Source organism: Emericellopsis cladophorae, assembly GCF_022114955.1.
Source record: "Emericellopsis cladophorae strain MUM 19.33 chromosome Unknown NODE_8_length_656085_cov_119_647849, whole genome shotgun sequence".
Classification (NCBI taxonomy): domain Eukaryota; kingdom Fungi; phylum Ascomycota; class Sordariomycetes; order Hypocreales; family Bionectriaceae; genus Emericellopsis; species Emericellopsis cladophorae.
Window position 1 is genome coordinate 530,239 of NW_026250933.1, and position 21,176 is coordinate 551,414.

Sequence of the window (21,176 nt, forward strand, 5' to 3'; positions counted from 1 at the left end):
CATCCTCGAGATCACTCCTCGGGCTCACCTACAATCCACTCGTCAGCCCACCACCTGCTTCTGCGTCCATGGTCTCGGAGCCTACTCAAGCGTTGCCTCCTCGGCCTCGGCCTTGTCCTCGTCGTCTCTGTCCCCAGGTCGTCGCGACGACCTGATCTGCTCGAGGATCGAGTTGATACCATCCAGCGAAGGCGCTGCTGGTGCGACAGGCCTGGCCCGCGGCGGTTGCAGAGCGGGAAGACGGCTGCTGTTCAAGTGCCGCATGGTACGAGGAAAATTAAAGGTGCCCTCCTCTGCAGCGTTGAGAGTCGCTTCCACCGCCGCGAGTCGCGCCCGCTGCTCGTCCGTCTGCTCGGTTGTCGGAGCTGGCCCAGGCGTCTGCTGGCGGTTGCGAAATCCACCGGAACTCAAGGCGCCCGCGTAGGGGGTCTGCTCGTCCTCGTCCTCGTTTTCGTCCTCATCACTGTCGGTGTTGCTGTTTGTAGTACTCCCATCGTCATCGCCATTGATCATTACGGTACCGCCTGGGCTCCTGGTAGCCTCTCGCCTCGGCAAGGTCCTCCGTGGCGCTCTACTCCTACGGCTACGACCTGAAGCCCTGGCCTCACGGCTGCTGGGGAGGTTATCGGCCTGGCCTGGGTTGGCAGGCGTTGGTGTGAGGGCACTGGACTGACCAAGCCACCAGTCACGCCCGGCAGAGACGCGCGGCGTTGTCGCCGTGAAGAGCGAGCCAAACGTCATATCTGGATCCGCTTGCGGTGTCCGAGTGGAGGCAGGACCTGCTCGCGAGGAGGAGAGGGAGGAAACCATCGGGGTCGGCGTGCTGTTGACCCCCTGCGATGCTCTGAAGGAGCCTGCAAGGCTGGGGCGAAAGCGGGACAGGCTTGGCGGACTATGACGTTCCGTGCCCGTTCCGCGGGCCGACCTTTCGAGAGTCTCGCGGCGAAGGTTGGGCTGTGGCCTGCCGCGTATGCTACCGCGGAGCCCCCTGACGCTCCGACTTCCTGAACCCGAGGCGGGCCCAAGCGTACCCGCTGCCGGGGTCTCTGCGCTTGGAGGCGAGGATGGGCCATTGGCTGGCGTGTCTGGTATCGGGTGAGGCGACGAGAGCACCATTGTGCTGTCGTTGCCGAGTGTCGGCGTGGCTGGATCAAAGGAAGGCAGGCCGAACGAAGAGTTGTTCGCCACGTGCTCGCCGAGGAAGGGCGTACGGGCAGGCGGCGCGCGCGCAGCTGAGCCAGCAGGTGTGCGCCATGTGGGCAGCGGGTTCTGCGTGCGTTGGAACGACTGCTCTGGAGAATCTCGCAGTGTTTGGACGGGCTGGAGGGCCAAGGGCGAGGTGGCCTGGGCTCCTCCTCGGTGCGCCTGTGCGGAACCAGTCGCTATAGCGAGCGCGCCAGAGAGTTGCGCTGGCGTGCGGTGGGGAGATTGCATGGAGCGGTTAGGGGTCTGCCAAAGCGGGGGAGCTTTTTGAAGATGAGGAGCCCGCTGGAGCTGGGGTGCTGGCTCAAGATGGGGAGCTGGCTGCAGCTGGGGAGGTGACCGACTCCGAACCCTTGGTGCTTGACCCCCGGTCATACGACCTGACCTGGCTCGTCTCAAGCTGTTCTGCCTGGCGATACGAACGCGTCTTTCTTGCTTCTGGCGGGCCCTCTCGGCCAGCAGTAGGGCGTGCTCGCCTGCGGTCGACCTCGTCTCGCGGCGGGTCCTCCTGCTGCCGTCGATGATGACACTGTGCTCGTCGAGCCAGCCACGGGCTCGTGGTTCCTCTGCTGTCGTGACGCTGCTGCTGCTGCTGGCACCGGAGCTGGTGGCGTTACGAGCTCTCTTCGCGCTGCCGCCTGTGGCAGTGGATGATGATGCCTCGCGCTTCTTGGGCTGGTCTCACGTTAGTCATCAGTGTGCATGGAGCACAAGAGGGATGGGGGTTCTTACAGGCATGGTCTTGAATGCGAAAAGCTGGTAGACTGGGTAGTCTGGTGGCCGACGAGGCGATGGAAAATCAAGATATTCGATTTGTCGCGGAGGGACGTGGGATCGTTGCTTGTTGTGTTGCTGTACCCCATGAGAGGCGGCGGCTTGCCAATTGTTATTTATGCTTGTCCCAGCGGTGCAACCGATTGACACTGTTTGTTCGTCGACAATGAATAAGGCCATCTCGGCCAGTGCTTGCCACTGTTTCGAGGACCTTTGTTCAGGGAGCTGGCGTCGGTGCTTCACAAAGAGGCAGAGAGCCTTTGTCACGGTCTACATCCGCCAAGGCTCCTCCGATGCTGCTGTTCGACAAAGTATTCTTTTTGAATGAATCAGGGGCCAAGTCCTATGGAGACAAGCAAGGCCCATGTGTCCATCACATACACCATACATGTGTGGTGCGGCTGTGATAATCTCCGTTCCTCGAACACCGAATAACGTTGCGCGGCTTCCTTTGCCAAGGTGTGTTTGCACATGGGAACCTTTTTTCAAGAGACGACTCCTGTAACGCCTCGAGACGTCGTCGACGCTGCCAACGCCAGCTGTGCCAAACTCCCACAAAGACAAGACACCGCCCTCCCCTTCCCCCCAAAATACCGCACGCGCCAGGCTCCTTTCAATGCCTATAGCGCCTAGATTACCCATCTTCGGCATTAATCATTGTACCATGGCGGTCGAGAGATTGTTGATGGCACTGGACCTTGCCCACTGCAGCATCGCCCTCACTCGACTCCTGCGCGCTGCTGGAGGCGGTGATTGAGGTTGGAGTGATCCTATCGTTTGACCAGCCGCCTCGATCTGTGTCGAATCGACGTGTTGCATGTAATATCGTAACATCGTAATATGCCGTGTCGCTGCTCGTATCCTCGGGCCCCCCTGACTCAGCTTCAAGCGTAGCTTCTCGTGGCGTCATGGCTCTACGCGCCATTGCCTCTGGTGTTTTTTCTTTTCCCGCCGTCGTGGTGAACCACGCCCAAGTACGAGGACTTGATCACCGCCAGCGTCTCCCTCCTGATCATCAATAACCGCCCAGTCCGCCGTATTCACGCTGACTCGGGTGAAAGGGCGCATGCGGATCGGTGTAGGTCAGCGACGACCCGGGGAGATGCTGCATCTGCTGCGGTGGATATCTCTGTGGTGGTGGTGGTGGTGGTGTTGGTTGCTGCTGCTGCTGCTGTGATGGTAGTTGTTGTTGCGGCGGCGGCAGCTGATGCTGTTGCTGCTGCGTCTGATAGGCGTCCTGTCGAGGCGTCATCTCTGTTGAGTACACTGGCGTCCCGTACACGGGAGCGCCGGTCGGATTGCCCATGCCGGCTGCGCCAGGGGCCATTCCAACGCCTACATGATGCGTTCCATAGCCGGACGGTATGGCCTGAGGAGGCGTCGCGTCCCACAGCGAGGAGGCACTCGTGGAGGCGCTCGCGATGGACGTCTCGCGGCTCGCCTGCTGCCCCGAGAGATGCGGCGCGTTCGATCCCAGGGGCGTGGGTCGTCGTGGTGCGAGGAGATGCTGGAGCGGCTGCACAGATGATCCTGCGGCGCCCGCAGGAAGCTGTGCTGCCGCGAGAGGACTGAGGTCCGGATGTGCGGCGAGCTGTCCCGGCGGCTGTTGTTGGTGCTGCTGCTGTTGCTGCAGGTAGTGCAGGATGTAGTCGTCGCCGACACCCTGCTCGTGCAGCATTTCCCGGAGGAGCCTGTTCTCGTCCGCGACGCGGCGGGCGGCCATCTGGACCTCTGCCGAGGCCTCAATGCCCTGGAGCTCGCATGTCCGGAGACGCTGCTCGAGTTCCTGGAGGTATTCCCTCTTGCGAGCGCGAGAGCGTCTCTGGTTGTCCCGGATGCGCGCGAGATTGGCCCTTTGCTGGGAAGAGAGTCAGATGGGTACTTGAGACGTGCATTGCAGTCTTGCAGAGTGTGTGGCGGGGAGGGGGGGGGGAATGGATATCAGTCGGGGGACCGCCTTACCGCAGGTGTTGACATTTAGCATCAATGTGATTCGGCGGGACGCGAGGGCGGTGGCAGCTTCTGCAGAGCTCCGTTGCTAGGCATTGACCCGTGAACAACGAATACAGACTCGGGGACTCGGGAGTGTCAAGGGACTCGAGGCAGCGGAGGGTCTCTTCTCGTGTCCTTGCTCAACATCAACGGGCGCGTCTTGTCACTTGTGCGCAACCTCGTCCTTGTCGATATCAGCGAGGCACGATGATGTACATGTACTCTGGCCCGCCCAGCGTGCAAAATTAAGCATCAATTGGTAGAGGGAGCTTGCGTAGAGTGAAGCCGCGAGGGAACAGGGTTGATCCAGGTCTGGTTCCACGTCCAAGAGGCGAAGATGTTTGGTGAAAGGTGGCCCCGTTCGGTCAATCGGCCGGTCGGCCGGTCGATTGCAGTTGATCTCTTGTCGGGATGCCCACACCTTTCCTTTCGGGGGGTGAAGTACATAGATGTAATTTGCGAGCACGCAGGGCTGACGCTCCCAGTCAGTCAGTGAGTAGACTAGACTACATGGGGGATGAGAGAATATTCCCAGCCTTCGCCTCACCAACCAACGCTCGCTGTCCTGGAGTCCTGGGAGCTATCTTTATTCTCGTGTACGGTGTTTGGGAAAGTCCCGTAGCAGGCAACTAGTGACTTGGTCGTGGTGTGCATCGCAGTGATTGCACTGCCTGCTCGCAGAGAATCCGACATGCACGGAAGGAGACAGAGGACGTAGCAGATACCAAGCCTGTGCTGCCAAGCGTGAGCTGGCCGATGTAACTTTTAGTGAGGTACGCTAGTTGGGTCGTGGAAGGACGGACGGCTCGCAAACTTGCCCGGGAGGGTGTGCCATGGGAGCCTTGGGAGGACTGAACCCTTGATGTCGCGGTCGGTCCATGCCTGCTGTAAATCTGCGATCAATCATCAATCGAGTACTAATAGTATGTGAAAGTGGTTTGAGCACAGACCCCCGTTTCGAGCTGCCATAGGCCGCCGGGGCTCCTATGGGGCGGCAGAGATGTTGTTGGGAACTTGGGACGTCCAAGGGGACAGGGGACATGAGTCTTGCTGCTGCAGACGACGCATAGGCGCAGCTCCACCATGGTGTCTACTGGGCAGTGCGTATCAGTACGCAGTACACGTACAAGCTTGCGGCTCGCGTGCAGTTGCTCCAAAGAGACAAGGGAGTTGAATGTTGGCGTGGGTGGTGGAAGTTGCCCGATGGTGTTCGTTCCCCGATAGCGTACGTAGATCATCCATGCTCGGAGGGGCGAGGGCGGGCAAGCGGGAGACCGACAATACCTTGGCCATGGCCCAGTGACCAGTCTCGTGAGTCGTGATCATGCACACGGCATTTCAGCAATTGTCGATGCGGCTAGGCGCCGGTGCCGTCAGGTCAGGTCCACCACTGTCCACACCACCGCCACCACGAGGACCGGACCACGCAAGCAAGGCCTACGTGCGTACTCGTTCCGCCAGCCAGCCAGCTCCGCTCTCACGTGAGTGACGTGACCAGCTGGAGACTGGAGTCTGAACTGCAGAGGTCCAGACTGCAGAGTCCAGACCAACAAGCGACCGCTCGTCCCCGCGGTTTCGCCGCCGCGGAAGCGGTCCAGGACTCCAGGGACCAGGGCTGAAGGTAAAGTCGATCATTCAAGGCCGGGCTGCGTTAGTTCGGCCTCATGCGCAGCGCTAATACCATGACGGGCAGATGCCATCCATGCCCGTGCCGCTTCCTTGGGTGGGTGGGGCGGGGCCTCTGAGTTCTGTCTGGATGGATCAAATCAAATGGGCGTGGTGCTGGGGCGCGGCCGTTCCCAGGCCAGGTCGTGTGCGCCGGAGTGGCGAAGGCTGGAGAGACGGCTTCGCTTTCTGCTCGATGATGATAATATTCACTTGAGTCGGTGGATGATGTTGGTACACATGGCAAGGATGGAAGAGGGCTGAAACTGACCATGTCGCTCAAAATTTGACGCCACACACGCCATACACGTTAATTAACGCGGTCTCCACCACAGCTCGATCATGCGAAGCCTTCCTGGAGTTCCTGAGGAACTAACCGAAGAACAGGCAGCTCCTTTTGTCTGCTACGTTGCAACAACAAGTCATGTCAGCCCTCGAAGCTGGTCAGATTGACTCAGGAGGACCAGAGCTTGTTCCATCTACGATACCGAGTACGCGGCCTGTCGGTCACGGCCCGATCACGATCCCGATTCCAAGTGTGGCAGGTGGACAATGGCGTTGGCACTTTGCTTGGCTTGCTTCATGTTGCTTGCTTGCTTACTGTCAGGTATTGTCCAAGTAGCCCGTTGAGCAGCATGAGTCCATGACTTGGGATGTCCGCGGGTGCCGGGTAGGTAGCTTTGGATGGGCGCGTCAGCCTCAGGATGACCTGACCTGATCTGCTTGACTTCATGTTCATCGCACTCACCTTGATAAAACAAATACTACTCCGTACACCTACAATCTCTAGTCAGTCACTCACCAACCACCCCCGCCAAGACTCTCCCTTGTGGCCTCCTTTTCGCACGTCAAGCTCTCCTGGTGCCGCTGGAGAGCATCCACTGCCTCGAGCAGTTCCCCAGGGATCGACAACAACTCACCTGTCTCAACAGACCTCGCGGGCGCGGCACGCAACCTACCCCGGGCGAGCGCCAACTGGGCAGAAACGGAGCGCTGCCGGGGTGCAAACTCGGCGACCAGGACGCCATCGACGCACTCGCGACAATGATCCGGGATCCCACCCCCGTCGGGGATCGTCCTGGGGAGCTTCCCTGACAGTATGTCCCGGCGGGTGAGGTACCTCGTCTGGAGGCTATGCTTGCAGACACCGTGGCGCAACATTAGTCGACAAAAGGGACAGGTGGCGGCGGCGTTGCCGCCTTGGCCTTCTTCTTCCTGCTGCTGCTGCTGCTGCTGCCAGACGCCCAGGCACGGCGCACAAGCCACATGACCACACGGCAGGATGACAAACGAGTCGTCCTGGTTAGGCGCGTCCGTGCTGTTGGCCGGGTCGAAACGATTCTCAAAGCAGATCTGGCAGATCAGCGCAGGGGCGCGACCACCATTTCCCGGCAGGAACGTGCACCGCGGGTCGGGGACGAATGACTCGGGCAGCGTCGCACGCCTGAGGCTAACACGCGTCCGAGTACCATGGGTGGTCGGGCTTGCGACTTGTTGAATTTGAGGGTGTCGCGACCGCCTGCTGCGTAGATACTTGATGGGGGTTGCTGGCGACGCTTCATGTGATGAGCCAGCATCACAGTCCTCCATGTCTACCTTGAATTGGAGGAATGGTTTACAGATTTACTAACGAGCGTAAGAGGGAAAGAAGCGTCCATTTCTATCTAGATAGAGCATATCAACCTGTTGAACGGTACGAACAGGAGTGGACGCTTAGCAGAGTGCCATTGTTCACCCGCACCAAACAAAGTCCCTACCGCCGTGCGTGCCTTTGTTCGTGTGGCACATCCTATACGATTACGAACCACGCTGGGATCCCAAGATGAACGCAATACTTGTTGCGTCTTGTTCCCCAAGTGCTTTGCACTGCACACCCGCCTCGACACCACACCTGGTATAGGGTAGTCACACCAAACATGACGCCGCCTGTCGCCAAGAGTCCAAGACGCTCCCTTGACTCGAGGTTCTGGCGGACATGTCGACTGGCGCCCGCCATCCAGACCAGAATCCACTAGCCTTGGTGAAAAATGCGCACGTAGATCGAGCGCTCTCCCGGCATTGCCTCTTGGGCCGACGATGGTCACAACTGACAGTACGTAATATAGCCGCCCACTGCCGATGGAATTGTTCTCGAGCCCGGGCCGGTCGAACGTCGGACGGAGCCCGATGTGGGCCACAGGGACCGTCATGATACCCAATTTACCTACTGATTACTAGTATCAGTATCTACTACGTAGTCTTTTCCTCTGGCGGCAGGCTGGTGGCACTGGTGTCCAGCTGTTGGAGCTCCGACCACGGCCGCCAACAGCTGCACTTGATCAAATAGCGGGCTTGTCCTCAGCCATTGCGAGGAACGCCGTCGTCTTGGACTCTTGGCTGGTCCAAAGCATTGCGGACACGAAGCTTGGCAGACTCAGAGACTGACGTTTCTTTATCCCCCCTCAGCCAGAGTCTGCCATGCCAGCCCACCGATGATGTCGCTGCAGGCCATAGTCTTGGCCCAGGGAGACTGAGACGGTCTGAACTGGACCTCTCTGCTCCCCAGACTGCGGTTGAGCGGTCTCATGCAGGTCTGACAATCAAGCAGGCACTGAATGCACTGTCTTGCCACGGAGGAAACGAAATGACCTCTGGACAGCACACATGCAGCTTCATGTACCCGCCAAAGCAGATAGTCAAGACTCGCCAGCTCGCCATATCTTATCATGTGCAGACACGGAGAAGCATAACAATTCATTACACACAGTCAACTGAGTCTCTCCCAAGCATTGTAAGCCACCCCTTATTGAAACATTCGTTGTCGTCGCAGAGGTGTAGCACTACTCCGTACGCTTGGCAGCATCATCAGCCCAGCACGCTGCTAAAGGGAGGCGAGGCAGCTGCTCGACTTGTCTCACGGTCATCCGGATAACCTGCGTGTATAGCATCATTGCTGGAACAGATGCGAACAATGTCTGAATACCTTTCTTCTTGGCAGTGGTGAGCATAGGTGTATATATATGGACAGGAGACTTCCCTTTGGTGTACAGCTCATCATCAATGCACGAGCACAGAAAGCCAGCGCAGACACTCCAAATACCCATCTCTACCTATCTGATAATACCATGCCTCGCACACAGACCTTCATCGCGGCCGCGGCCATGCTGCTCTCCGTGGCGCGTGCCGACACCATCACCATCACCGCCAAGGCAGACAACACCTTTGAGCCCAACAACGTCCAGGCCGACGAGGGGGACATGGTCGAGTTCCGCTTCGCGCGGGGCAATCACAGTGTCGTGACCGGTCTTTACGAATTTCCCTGCGCCCCTCTCGATATGGGCTCGGGCTTTTTCTCTGGCTTCGTGGACACGACGGACGATGAGGCAGTAAGGACCCCGGAATGCCACCTTCACAGGATGAGTCGCTGATTGAAAACCCTCACAGGACAAGCTCTTCCGCGTGAGGATCAACAACACGGAGCCCATTGCCTTTTACTCGTCCGTCGATGGCCAGTGTGCAGACGGCATGGTGGGCATGATCAATGCCGACGACGACCACACGCTGGATGATTACCGCAGCAGGGCCGAGGCCGTCGCCAGCAGTATCTCGCCGAGAAATGGCCCGTACGGCGGGGAGTTGGACAATGTGAACGACAGCAATGAGGATGGCGATGATAGCAACGACAACATGGACGACGAGGAGAACGACAACAGCAGTGGTAACGGCAACGGCAACGGTGATGACAACGGCAATGGCAATGCGGCTGGTGCTCTTGGCGCCCCGGCAGCGGGCTTGATCATGGCTTCTCTGGGATTCGCAGCTCTGCTGCTTTGATCATGGGTCGAGGTGGTGATTCGGTGCGCTCGCGAGCGTGATACCCATCTGTTTCTTACGGCGCTGGGAGCCAATTTGTCGACTTTTTTTTTTTTTTTTTTTTTTTTTTTTTTGTGTTGTTTACTCAATTTCAAGACTGGGATTTCTATTTATGCCGTATCATTGGGGTTTTATTGACTGTTGTCTCTTGAGAGTTATTCATAACATAGTCCATATGCATTGAGTGTGTCTGATGCACAGTATTCAGTAAAATCCATAAATAAGATGGTCGATTTTTTATTCACTATTCTCGTATCATTATTCGGTAGCACTTGTAGCATACACCATTTATATGAACAATTTCTACTGGGATTATTTAGTTCTATTTTCTTTCACTTGTACGAATTCATGAATGTTAATCGTGGAAGCGCCCGGGAATAAGGCTGTCCATCTCACGGAGACGCCACCACGGGTTGGTTGGGGCGCAAAACCTCATTTCCTAACCAAACGCGACGCGCGTTGATCCTGCAACGTACCCCCAGATCAGGACTGTCGCCATGTCCCTCCCTCATCGAGCATGGTACATCTCGAAGGTCAGTCATTGCTGCTCTCACAGTCGTCTCCATGGATCGACAAGGTGGCCCGCTGGGCTCAGTCGGGGTGGCCACACGCAGCGATAGCTCTCACCGCGGTGCTCTGGGCGGCTGCCTCACGCCTCTCTCAACCGGGCGCGCAGTCTCACTCGAGAACTCTGCTCATGGTATGGAAATACGAGCTGCCCATCCAGGCTACCAGAATCGCCCCCATAGCGCTGCTCGCCGTCGCGCACGCGTATCGCGACGCCGCCATACTCGCGTACGGCCTCACGCTCGGTCTCGCGAGACACGCGGGCAGCCCAGCACGGAGACGCTCCAGCCTGCACCAGGTCAACTTTGTCTACACAGCTGTGTTCTGCCTGCATCTCGCAGCGCGATATCTCCCCTGTCTTCGTCGAGACACGCACTGCCACCACAGCCCCGTGGTCACGGTGGCAACCGTCTTCCTGGCCCTCCATGTCGTCCTCATCGCCGTGACGCCGCACCGTCTCAGCGGTAGCTCGTCGCCCGAAGAGGAGTGTAGCTTGCTTGGGTCCTGTACGTATGCGTGGCTGGACCCCGTCATTTGGAAAGGCGTGACCAAGAGGTTGGACATGTCTGGCATGCCCGCCCTGCCCTGGTACAATGACCCCAAACTCCTGTTCCGCCGGCTGCAGAGCGCTCGTAGAGTCTCCCGAAACACTTTTCGCGCAATCCTGCGCTTCCAGGGCAGGCATATCATGCTCATGGCCGCATGGAGCATGGCCGCCCAGTGTTTTGACAATGTCGCTCCCTTTAGCATGTTCAAGCTCCTAGAGTACCTGGCAGACCCTGATGCTGCCGTCTACAAGCCAGGCGTGTGGCTCGCTCTTGTATTCCTCGGCCCCGTGGCCAGGTCACTCTGCCACCAGCAGTACATCTTCAATTCGACGCGCCTCGTCGTCCGCGTCAAGTCCGCCATGACGCAGGAGCTGTACAGCGTCGCCCTCTCCTCGATGCAAGCTGACACCTCGACTGGAAGGCTTCTCACCCTCATGGCAGCAGACATCGATGGCTTCCTCCGGGCGCGCAGCTCGGTCATGGCACTTGCAGGGATTTCCACAGGAACCCTCATCTCGTTCGTCGGCATGTATCGAATGTTTGGCTGGCCGTCGCTCGTTGGCATGGCGATTCTGCTTCTGGCCATCCCCGTTTCCGTGTGGCTTGGCCGCCATATCTTCAAGCGGCAGAGGCTGGCGCGAAAGGCCCAGGACTCGCGAATATCATTGATAGCAGAGTATCTGTCTTCGATCCGTGTCGTCAAGTACTTTGCCTGGGAAGAATATATCAACGCCCAAGTTGGCGCACGTCGCGCTGACGAGCAGAAGGATCTCTGGCGCGTGGCGGTTCTCCAAGCCCTCGCCAACCAGATCACCCAAATCTTCCCTTTCTTGGCGCTGCTGATCATGTTTGGCTTGCACGTCGGCCTCCAGAACAAGCCACTGACGGCTTCGATTGCCTTCACCACCTTATACCTGGTGAGGAACCTGCGCAGAAACATTTTGCAGGCAAGCCAGGTCGCCCGAAACGTTGCCGGGGCTCTTGTGTCCTTGGAGCGCCTGGATGAGTACTTTGACACGGCAGTCCTCAAACCGAGGCTTCCGCAGGGACCCCTTCGAATGCAGAATGCCACGGTTCGTCGGCATGAGCTGGATCCCGGACTGAAAGACGTGTCCATTGACTTTGTCGAGGGTGGCCTGAACGTGGTATCTGGAAACAGTGGGAGTGGTAAGACGACACTTTTGCTGGCTATTTTGGGCGAGATTCAACTCATGCAAGGCTCCATAACCGCCCCCGAAGACATTGCCTATGCTCCACAGACAAGCTGGCTCCAAAATTTGTCCATCAAAGCCAACATTGTCTTCGGGGTTGAATTCGACCAGCCATGGTACAACCGCATTGTCGACGCATGCCGCCTCCGGATGGACCTTGCTGGTTTGCCAGAGGGAGAGAATACCCTTGTTGGTGAGAATGGCGCTTCATTATCGGGCGGTCAAAAGGCACGTGTAGCCCTGGCGCGGGCACTGTATTCCCGGGCACCTCTCCTCTTGCTGGACGACATATTCTCAGCACTGGATGCCAAGACGGCGGCCGGTATTTGGGAAGCCTGTTTTTGCGGCAAACTTCTGCAAGGCAAGACTGTAGTTCTGGTAACACAATTGCCTCGGATTGCTGTGCAGGCTGATCTGAGCATCGTCCTTGATGGCGGAAAGGTCCAAAGGACCGAGGCTCACCTTGGCGTAGTGCGCCGACCTATACATGCTCAGGTAGCCAAGCAGGTTGTGGAAAGAGACCGAAAAGATGTGAATGGTCCAAATGTCGCGGCGAGAGAAACGCAGAGTGCTTTGGTCGATCAGGAAACCAAAGCTTCCGGACACATTGGTCGCCTGACATGTAAGTTTCAACCCCGTCAACACGCCCGGAAGCATGCTAATGAATAGTCCTCCACTATATGCGCTACTTTGGACATCCTCTGTTCACCGTGGTCTGCCTGGCATGTCTTGCCGGGTGCGGATTACTGACGTTCGTCAGCGCGTACTGGCTGTCGATCTGGGTTGAGGCGTACCGGCATCAGGGCCATGTCAATGCGGCGTACTATCTGGGTATCTACGCCGCCTTGACAGTCTCGGAAATTGCGCTCTTTGCCTCACTGATCATCCTGTTCGAATGGGGCGGTTGGCGCGCAGCACGCATGCTGCACGGGGAGTTCATCGGGGCCGTCACGCGCGTGTCTCTGTCTTGGTACAGAACCATACCTGTCGGACGGGTGACGAACCGGTTTGCAGGCGACATGGCGTCGATCGACAACTCACTCAGCAGCGTGCTGCGCCTCAGCCTCGAATCACTGAGTCAATTGTTCTTCCGTCTGGCCGCCGTCAGCTCCATCATGCCCATCTTTATGTTGCCAGCGCTGTGCACGTCGCTATGCGGCATCGTGGTGGCGGAAATGTACACACGGACAGCGGTTATTGTCAAGCGGCTCACGTCATCGTCGCAGAGCCCCGTTTTCTCACAATTTGCCGATACACTGGCCGGCATGTCGGTGATCCGCGCCCGAGCTGGCATGGCACGGTCGTTTCAGGAGGCCCTTGCGCAGAAGATGAGCATCTACTCCCGTGCTTTCGAGACTAGCCTTGATTGTAATCGCTGGGTGGCCGTGCGCGTAGATTTCATCACGAGTCTCGTGGTCTTGCTGGCCGGTATCATTGCTATTTCGAAAGCCGGTGTGATCGGAGCCGGTCTTGTGGGGTTCTCGCTCTCCAATGCCAACGACTTGAGTACGACCATCTTGGTTCTCGTGCGAAGCCTCAATGACCTAGAGGTTGAGATGCAGAGCTTCCATCGCGTCAGGGAGTATGTGAAACTAGTCCCCGAGGAACAGGACGACAAACCCTATCCGGAAGAAGGGTTATACAGTGACGGCCCGTGCGTGCCAAGAGACTGGCCGTCATCCGGCGAGGTCGAGTTCCGGAACGTGACGGTGCGCTACTGTGAGGACGGGCCAGATATTCTGAAGGATGTGAACCTCAAATTTAGGCCCGGGGAGCGTGTCGCTATCGTCGGGCGGACAGGTTCGGGAAAGAGTACGGTAAGTTAAGCTGTGCACGCGCAGGGGTTCGGTGGTTGCTAAGTCAAGTCAGCTTGTGCTCTCGCTTCTCCGGTTCACGCACGTTGTGTCGGGCCAGATTCTGTACGACGGGCTTGACATTACCAAGGTGCCTCGACAGCGTCTCCGCAGAGCACTCACCGTTATTCCGCAAGAAGCGGTCCTCTTCACTGGGACGGTAGGTTCAAACATGGATCCTTCGGGGCAGACGTCTGCCGATGCTCTGCAGCGAGTTCTGGACTACTGCCATTCTGTCGCCTCCTTCGATGATGCTGAGGCCGAAAGTGCCATCCAGCTGGACACTGCTGTCCAGGCCGGAGGCGAGAACTTTTCACACGGCCAGAGGCAGGTTTTGTCTCTGTGCCGTGCCATATTGCGCCATAATCGACTGATGCTGTTTGACGAGGCCACGGCCAATATGGACTACGTGACAGACGAAGGCATACAGCAGATCTTGCGCGCGGAGCTGGGCAAGGAAAGTGAACGTACGCTGGTGACCGTGGCGCATCGTCTACGCACAGTGATAGACTACGATCAGGTGGTCGTGATGGGTGCAGGGCGCGTTGTCGAGGTGGGCAGCCCTCGGGAGCTTTTCGCAGCAAAGGGGCCGTTCCACGAGATGATTCAGCACAGCGGGGAGAGGCACATGCTGGAGGAGTTCTTGCGCAAACAACAGGGGCAGGACGGGGTCGGTCAAGAAGAGGCATTCTCGTTTGGATGCGACAGTATTACAGATAGCCCAACACTTTCATTTCCTACATTGCCATAGCACTACATATCCAACAGGACTCACCAGCCGTCTGTTTCCTCCGTTTCCCGGTCTTGCTCGTCTGGCGAATTCCACTGGCCAGATCCATCTTCCTGACCATCTTCAGCATCTTCACGCGAGCCATCTCGGTTCTCTGTGTCGCTGGCAGGGAATCGAAGTTGGGACGCGATAGTCTCTCGAAGCTTGCCCATGGCTGATGTCTCTCCATCGGGATGGACATCACGAACCTTGAAAGGTGCACGCTTTTTGGGCTTGGCTTTATTGTCACCGAGAGTCTTGTTCACTTTCGTGACTTTGCCATGGTGCTTGGCCGCTGCAGCTGACACGCCGTATCGGACTGACGGAGGCTGATTGTCAGGATGAGGGACCGGCTTGAGCTCCGACAGATCGCGCGAATATGTTCCAGCCTGCTCTGATGCGGGCGGGTGCTGGTCAGCCACTGGACAGTTCCGTGCAATGTGGCCTGCGGGCAGTCCAGCGTCATTGCAAGGATTGCAGAGAGCCACAGTCCCACACGGAGACCCAGGGGTGTTCACATGTCCATGATTGCCACAGTGGTCGCAAAACATAGTCAAAGGACTCTTGTAGCGCAGTTCGAGTACAGTTGAGTTGCTCTCGTGCGCGTCGAGCAAGTCTTTCGCCCACTTGCCAGCCAATCCCCCCTCAGCCACGATAAAGAAGCTGGCAGCTCGGGAACGTGTTGAGCTGATGCACAAGCGATCGTGCTTGCTTTGGAAGACGCCTGAGGTTGTTCGAGGGAGATCGACGATCACCATATCGGCTTGATGACTAGGAGACTCGTCAATTGTCCGAACATCGATGAGCGCAAGAGGAGCTTCGGTGGGCCGAATCTCCTGGATCATGTTCTTCAGCAAGTTCTTTTGAGCCGCGTAAGCGGTGACGACAAGTATTGTGCCGCGTTGAATCGGACGGTGCTCGTTCTTCATAACAGCGTCATTCAGATCCTTCGAATTGTAAAGTGGTGCTTCTTGGTACAGCTGCACAACGAGCTTCTGGACGATGCGGGCGTTCTCCTCGTTGATGAACGAGGTGCCGTGGATAACCTCGCTTGAGTTCTTCGGCATAAGCATGACGGACGGTACTCTGACGTGAGACACCTCCATGAACGCAGCAATGTATTTGAGCCAAGCCCAGTTTTGCATGGGCATATGTTTCAGATGGACAATGCTCATGGTCTCGCGGTAGAAGAGTTGGCGAGCAATTTCGAACGCGGTGCCGAAAGGACGATGAGAGTACATAAGAGTGAAGTCAATCTTGTTGCACTTCGCGAGACGGTCGAGAAAAGATGTTGCGTGTTGATAGCCGAAGAGATCTTGGTACTCATCCGTCTCAGCGGCGACAGAGAGAAGCGTTGACTGGTTGACGTCCCCAATGATCAAGACAAATGGAGCCCGGGGATACTTGGCCATGGGGATGAACGTGGCGGCTTCATTGAGGTTCTGGGCTTCGTCGATGATGATCATGTCGGGCATGAACGAAACCAAACGACTGGCGCATGAAGCGATTGCAGCGGGAGTGGCATAGACCACGCCGGCCTGCGCAATCGTGAAGTCGAGCAACTCGACGGCGGCTTTCTTCGCTTCTGCCTTGTTCTTCATCCAAAGGGTTGGATCAGTGTCCCTATAGGTCAATCCCTGACGAAGTTGCGTCCACCTTCCAGGGTATGTCTCAAGGTTGCGCTTTGCATTCTCTGACACCGAGTTTGGATCTGAAGCAGGAGAGACATCATTCCAAGTCTCTTCCCGAATCTTGTTCTTGTAAGCCTCCAAAGCACTCTCACCAGCCGACGCGAAAACGGTGTCGAACTGAACCTGGCGAGGACCGCGTGACTCAGTGGACATTATGTTGGCAAGCTCTTTCTCCCATGAGTAGCACCTCATACGCTTGATGTCGGGAGCGAACTTGTGGCCTCGAAGCAATGCATCGGCAACGTTCTTTCTGGAGTTGACAAGGTAAAGCACTTGACCTCTCTCGACACGCTCCGGCTCAGCATCCCCATCATGCTTGTGCCCGGTAGCAGTGTCCTCGGTGGCAGCAGTGTTCTCGGTGGCGGTAGTGTCCTCGGTGGCGGCAGTGTCCTCGACGGCAGCGTCATCATCCCAAGGGGCTCCAGCAGCAATGTTCTCGACGGCGGCGTCATCATCCCAAGGGGCTCCAGCAGCATTTTCGTCGACATCGTTGTCCCCGGTAGCATCGTGATCGGTGGAGGATTGTTCGGCAGCAATGTGGCGTTCATGGCTGCGCTGGTACGATGTGGCCATCGCTTTGGCAACCTCGCTCTTGAGCTTACGGGCTGCTTCACGACGTTCACGACGGCTGGGTTCTTCCTGAAGGGGGTCGATGCTTTCAAAGTATTCATGTGATGAATGCTCGTTATCCAGATCATTGTGAATCGCGTGATCGAAAGCTTCAGTGTTGACTGCACCACGTGCGACCCGAGGGATAGTGCGAGCCACATGTGTGCTCAAGGAATCTGCAACATATGATTTTCCAGAGCCGGGACAGCCAGTGATAGTAAAGACGCCGCCGACGGTGCGCTCCATGCATTTAATGAGCTCGGCGAACTGTCTTGATGTGTTTGACTTCGATAGGGTTTCGACGAGTGCGTCGAAACCGAACAGTGTAGTTATGTCACGCTCTTGGATGTGGCCATCATTCGTAGCGAAGTTTGTCGAGTACTTCTAGTATGCCGACAAAGCATCACCTGGTCCAGGATTGTTCAAGGTCTGCACGGCGCTGGCTTCGTGCTTGGCTGTTGTCGACAAAACAAGAGGCTTGACGGTGCCTCTGACAATGTTCATCTTTCGCAGACGGCTTGATGATAATGTCTCGCAGAACTCCTTCAGGCTGGTGCGCATCGGAGTGAAGGGCAGTCCAGTCTTCTTTGGCGGAGCTTTGTAGCAAGAAGCCCACTTGTCGTCTTTGGGAATCGACGCCGAGAACATGGCGACACGACCAGGGATACCCGGAGGGAGGGGCAAGCGGCGCGCGGAGACTTCGAGTGTTTGCTCGGGTTCGGGTGTTGCTTGCTGCGGTACGCCATTGTCACGAATCCATTTGCCAATCTCGACGACCATGTCTGCGTGCTCGTCCTCGTAATGCATAGCGAGCCACCGGCAACCCTCATACACGGCAGTGATGGCTTTGCGCATGACTTCGTCGTCAAGGTCAGTAAGGAAGGGCTGGGCGCCGGCTGAAGGACGGTTGACGTAATCAAAGAGACGATCGGCAAAGAGGTCGAAGGCACGGTCGGCACGAAAGTGGGCAAGTTCGGCTTCTGCATCTTCGTGCTTTTCCTGCTGTGCTTCGGTCTCTTGACGCATGTTTGCGACCTGCTGGACTTTCTTGTCGTAAGCAAACTTGACCTCTTCGGCAACGGCTTGCACAATCTTCTCAATCTGGCTCGAAAGTTCTTTGTGAATGTCTTCGGTCATCTCAATGTCGGCAGGCCGTTGACGAACTATCTCTGGTTGCTTGAGGGTGATCACACAAGGCTTGTTCTCCAAAGGAAGGTCGTAATGCTCGCTGATCGAGCAGAAGAGCGTCATCTCTGTTGGAGAATCATCAGCTGGTATACCGTACGTGATGAGATCGTCTTCAGTACTCTTCCATCGAGAGAAGGGGGATACAGTGACGATGAAAGAGAGCTCGACTTTGGCCATCTTGTCAGCGGCCTGGAGCTCGTACATGATGGAGTCCGTACTTCCACCGACCAAAGCACAAGTTCGATGGGTAGGGTCCTTGAAGACGTAGGCTCGAGGAACAGATTTGGATGGACGTTGTGCTTCCAAGTTGAAGGTGGCGAAAGACAGATCTTGATAGCGGTAGTTGCAGTTACTTATCAAAGCATCAAAAGCATGCTCATCTCGAGAGTACTGTGTGAGGTTCGTCCACATCTCGCTAGCGAGAGGACTATCCGCGGTGGTGATGGTGAATGTGAGAGGATCTGCCGACGCAAAGACGGCCTTGAGCGTGTTCTCGAGTGCTTCACAGTAGCGCACCTTCGCAATGTTGTTCCATTGAAGGCAAATATCGGATCGATGGAATGTCAGTTGAACAGAATCGACAGAGACACACTTCAAGACCATCAGCTCGGCAGGCTCGATGTCTTTCTCTTGAGCTTCGGGACCAAAACGCGACAGATCTGCGAACAGATCATGCTTGACTTCTGTCATGTCGTCGCGAAGACCTGCAATGAGGCTCTGGTCGTCGGGGCTGAGGGAGAACGCAGAGCGAAGCCACTCTGTCTGGTTGGTCGAAACGTTTTGTCGAGTGGAATTTGTAGCGCTGCCCATGTATAGAACAATTTTGAGACTCGACTGGAGTTGACGACCATTTCGAACATGAAATGTCAGGATCAACTGTGCGGGCGAATACTGGCCAGCTCGGTAGTCGATTAGCGTGACCAGACCTGCACCGCCTCCCGCACCAACACGAGCCAGGGTTTTGGAAGAATAGCCCTTGAGAAGATCGCCGTTGACATGAACAAGGGCTGGGATGATGTGAGAATCGCCACTTCGAGGGATGGAGACGGGATCGCGGATTTTGTCATCTTCAGTTTCATCACGACCGGCGGCATCAACCATGACATTGACTTGAGCTATTGAGACATAAGTTGACGCCTTCAAAACTGATCCACGCAGACTTACATAGCGAAAGGAGTTCATTGTCGATGTTCAAGTATACCTTTTGACCACCTGGAATCTCGACGGAACGGATTGGCAGCATGCGTGGATTCGCGATGGCGCTCTTATCCAAGATGACCGTTCGACCGTTGTGGAGGTTCAGGACAAAGTCAGCTTCGTCAGTGGCTTCATTGTTGTCCACATGGTCATTCGTGTCCATGGTGTGATCTGCGGAAGCTACCACCAATCAGTAAGTCGTCAGACAGTAGGAGGAGGTCACCCACATTGAGCTGCTGTCTCTGTCTCCTGCTGATCTACATGCTGATTCTGTAGAGAGCCGCTTCCGGAACCGTGGATGTCGTCAGGATTGGAACCGTCAGGCTTGGGGCTCGCAGGCTTGTTTTTTGGCCAGCTTTTGACCCGTGTGATGGGGAGCGGATCCATGCCTGTGCCGAAAACGGGAAATGAACGGCCGCGCTGCTCTTCAAACTCTGCGGCAGTCACGTATTTGGTTGACTGGATCTCCTTCTGGGTCTTGGAAGGACTTCCAGAACGGATGTGGCCAGCATCCAAACCGGTTCCAGGGATGGACTGACCAGTCTTGGGTGCTGCACTCAGTTAGCACGATGTCAGCCAGAATGAGCAAAGTCTTACATTGAGCTTTCGTCTCTACAGGCTGATCCTGAGAGCTTGCTTGGTCGAAAAGCGGGGAGACGAAGAACCTGTGATGGTCGTCATTAATGGCAGATGCATCTCCGCGAGACAATCCAGGCCAAAATTGCGTGGTGTTGAAATCGCGAAAGACTGAATGCTTTGTGCCATAACGGCCCAGGAAGGGAGCCACGGTGAGTTAGTAGTCAGTAACAGTCTGGATAGATATCTACTCACATTGAAATGTTGCTCCAGTTTCTTCGGGTGCCTGGAGCTGATGCTGGGGAGAGTAGTTCCCAAAATGGTGGCATCAACTTCATCGCCCTAATGATTTAGAATTTCCAGCTGGGACTGCAAAAATGACTTACAACGCATTGTCTCGAAACCGAAGTTGAATTCCTGTCGAGTGTTCTTCTTGGCATCTTCAACCGTCTCCTTGGACAGCGAAGACCCATTCTCATGATCGAAAGGGTCGGAGTAGGATATTGTGATGGCAGAAACCAAAGACTGAGTTGAAAGTTGGATGCGAAATTAGAAGAGGAGTGCTGTCGAGAAGAAAGTCTGGATCTCAAGAGCGTTACAGCTTGTGAATGAAGAAGGAGAGTGAAGAGAAATCGAAGAGGAAAGAAAGAGAAGTGAGAGGGAAACGTTGCTTGAGAATAACAAAGGGAAGTGAGTGGTAGCTGCGTTTTCATAAACAACAAAATTTTCACTTCGTGTGTGAACAAGTTCAGACGAAGCTTGCTGGTGTCGAGCGCCTGTGGTGAAGCTGAGATGTCTGCCCAAGGCAGGGTCGACGTGGCTGGTGCTAGAAGCGTCTAGCAATATGTGGTTTTGGGAGTGAGTCTCTAGTAGAGTAGGTGAAAAAAACCAGCTAAGTGACTTGGCGAGATCGAAACACTCCCCTCGCCTCGTCAACAAAGCTGGCTGCCCCCGAGCTGCGTAATCAAACGGCGGCGTTTTGGTTCCCGTTGTGAGCCTTATGTCACATTGGGCCATCCATCGCATAATCGAGATGAATATCTCGATACGCATCGATAGAAGTCAAGGTACATCGTTATTCACACCGACAAAAGTCGGGTCCTAACTTCACCGAGCTTAGGCAACTCGAATGAGAAGCTGCCTCTACTGCTCGCCAGCATTACCGGTGGGTCCTCGCAGGTTTTTGTTTGATATGGACTCTCTGCTGGTTTCCCCTGGCCACAAGTCCCTGCAGATTCACAAGAACAAATTGCAGAAAGAGGTCTGGAACGATATATCACCTATATCAGATCTAAATTCGATTTCAGAGAATACGAAACGTATCCTCAAAGAACACCCAAAGAAATAGACTTAACTTCGCTAGGGCCTGATCTATAAAGACACTGATCCGACCTTATGGAAACATAATAAGGCAGAAGCGAAGAAGGCCGCAATTAACCTGCTCAACTTCACTGTTTCTTAGGGCGGGTTGATTATCCACG

General features: G+C 56.1%; 6 protein-coding genes across 6 annotated transcripts; 2 read left to right on the plus strand and 4 right to left on the minus strand.

The window, feature by feature from the left end:
• Positions 1 to 81: 81 nt before the first annotated feature.
• On the minus strand, positions 82 to 1,941 carry J7T54_004434 (uncharacterized protein; the record flags this gene model as incomplete). Its single annotated transcript, XM_051504351.1, has 2 exons — positions 82 to 1,878; positions 1,936 to 1,941. The coding sequence occupies 2 exons, from the start codon at positions 1,939 to 1,941 to the stop codon at positions 82 to 84; spliced, it is 1,803 nt and encodes a 600-aa protein (XP_051364263.1).
• A 1,051-nt stretch (positions 1,942 to 2,992) lies between these two features.
• On the minus strand, positions 2,993 to 3,954 carry J7T54_004435 (uncharacterized protein; the record flags this gene model as incomplete). Its single annotated transcript, XM_051504353.1, has 2 exons — positions 2,993 to 3,835; positions 3,940 to 3,954. 2 exons carry the CDS (start codon positions 3,952 to 3,954, stop codon positions 2,993 to 2,995), a joined length of 858 nt encoding a protein of 285 aa, XP_051364264.1.
• A 2,478-nt stretch (positions 3,955 to 6,432) lies between these two features.
• On the minus strand, positions 6,433 to 7,224 carry J7T54_004436 (uncharacterized protein; the record flags this gene model as incomplete). Its single annotated transcript, XM_051504354.1, has 1 exon — positions 6,433 to 7,224. One exon carries the CDS (start codon positions 7,222 to 7,224, stop codon positions 6,433 to 6,435), a length of 792 nt encoding a protein of 263 aa, XP_051364265.1.
• Positions 7,225 to 8,738: 1,514 nt separating this feature from the next.
• On the plus strand, positions 8,739 to 9,447 carry J7T54_004437 (uncharacterized protein; the record flags this gene model as incomplete). The annotated part of the gene is made up of 2 exons (XM_051504355.1): positions 8,739 to 8,999; positions 9,058 to 9,447. 2 exons carry the CDS (start codon positions 8,739 to 8,741, stop codon positions 9,445 to 9,447), a joined length of 651 nt encoding a protein of 216 aa, XP_051364266.1.
• A 536-nt stretch (positions 9,448 to 9,983) lies between these two features.
• On the plus strand, positions 9,984 to 14,416 carry J7T54_004438 (ATP-binding cassette transporter abc4; the record flags this gene model as incomplete). The annotated part of the gene is made up of 4 exons (XM_051504356.1): positions 9,984 to 10,019; positions 10,082 to 12,134; positions 12,482 to 13,629; positions 13,727 to 14,416. The coding sequence occupies 4 exons, from the start codon at positions 9,984 to 9,986 to the stop codon at positions 14,414 to 14,416; spliced, it is 3,927 nt and encodes a 1,308-aa protein (XP_051364267.1).
• Positions 14,417 to 14,436: 20 nt separating this feature from the next.
• Positions 14,437 to 20,855, minus strand: J7T54_004439 (MFS monocarboxylate transporter; the record flags this gene model as incomplete). The annotated part of the gene is made up of 7 exons (XM_051504357.1): positions 14,437 to 16,856; positions 17,142 to 19,037; positions 19,087 to 19,299; positions 19,347 to 19,670; positions 20,082 to 20,220; positions 20,427 to 20,521; positions 20,807 to 20,855. The coding sequence occupies 7 exons, from the start codon at positions 20,853 to 20,855 to the stop codon at positions 14,437 to 14,439; spliced, it is 5,136 nt and encodes a 1,711-aa protein (XP_051364268.1).
• Positions 20,856 to 21,176: the final 321 nt, after the last annotated feature.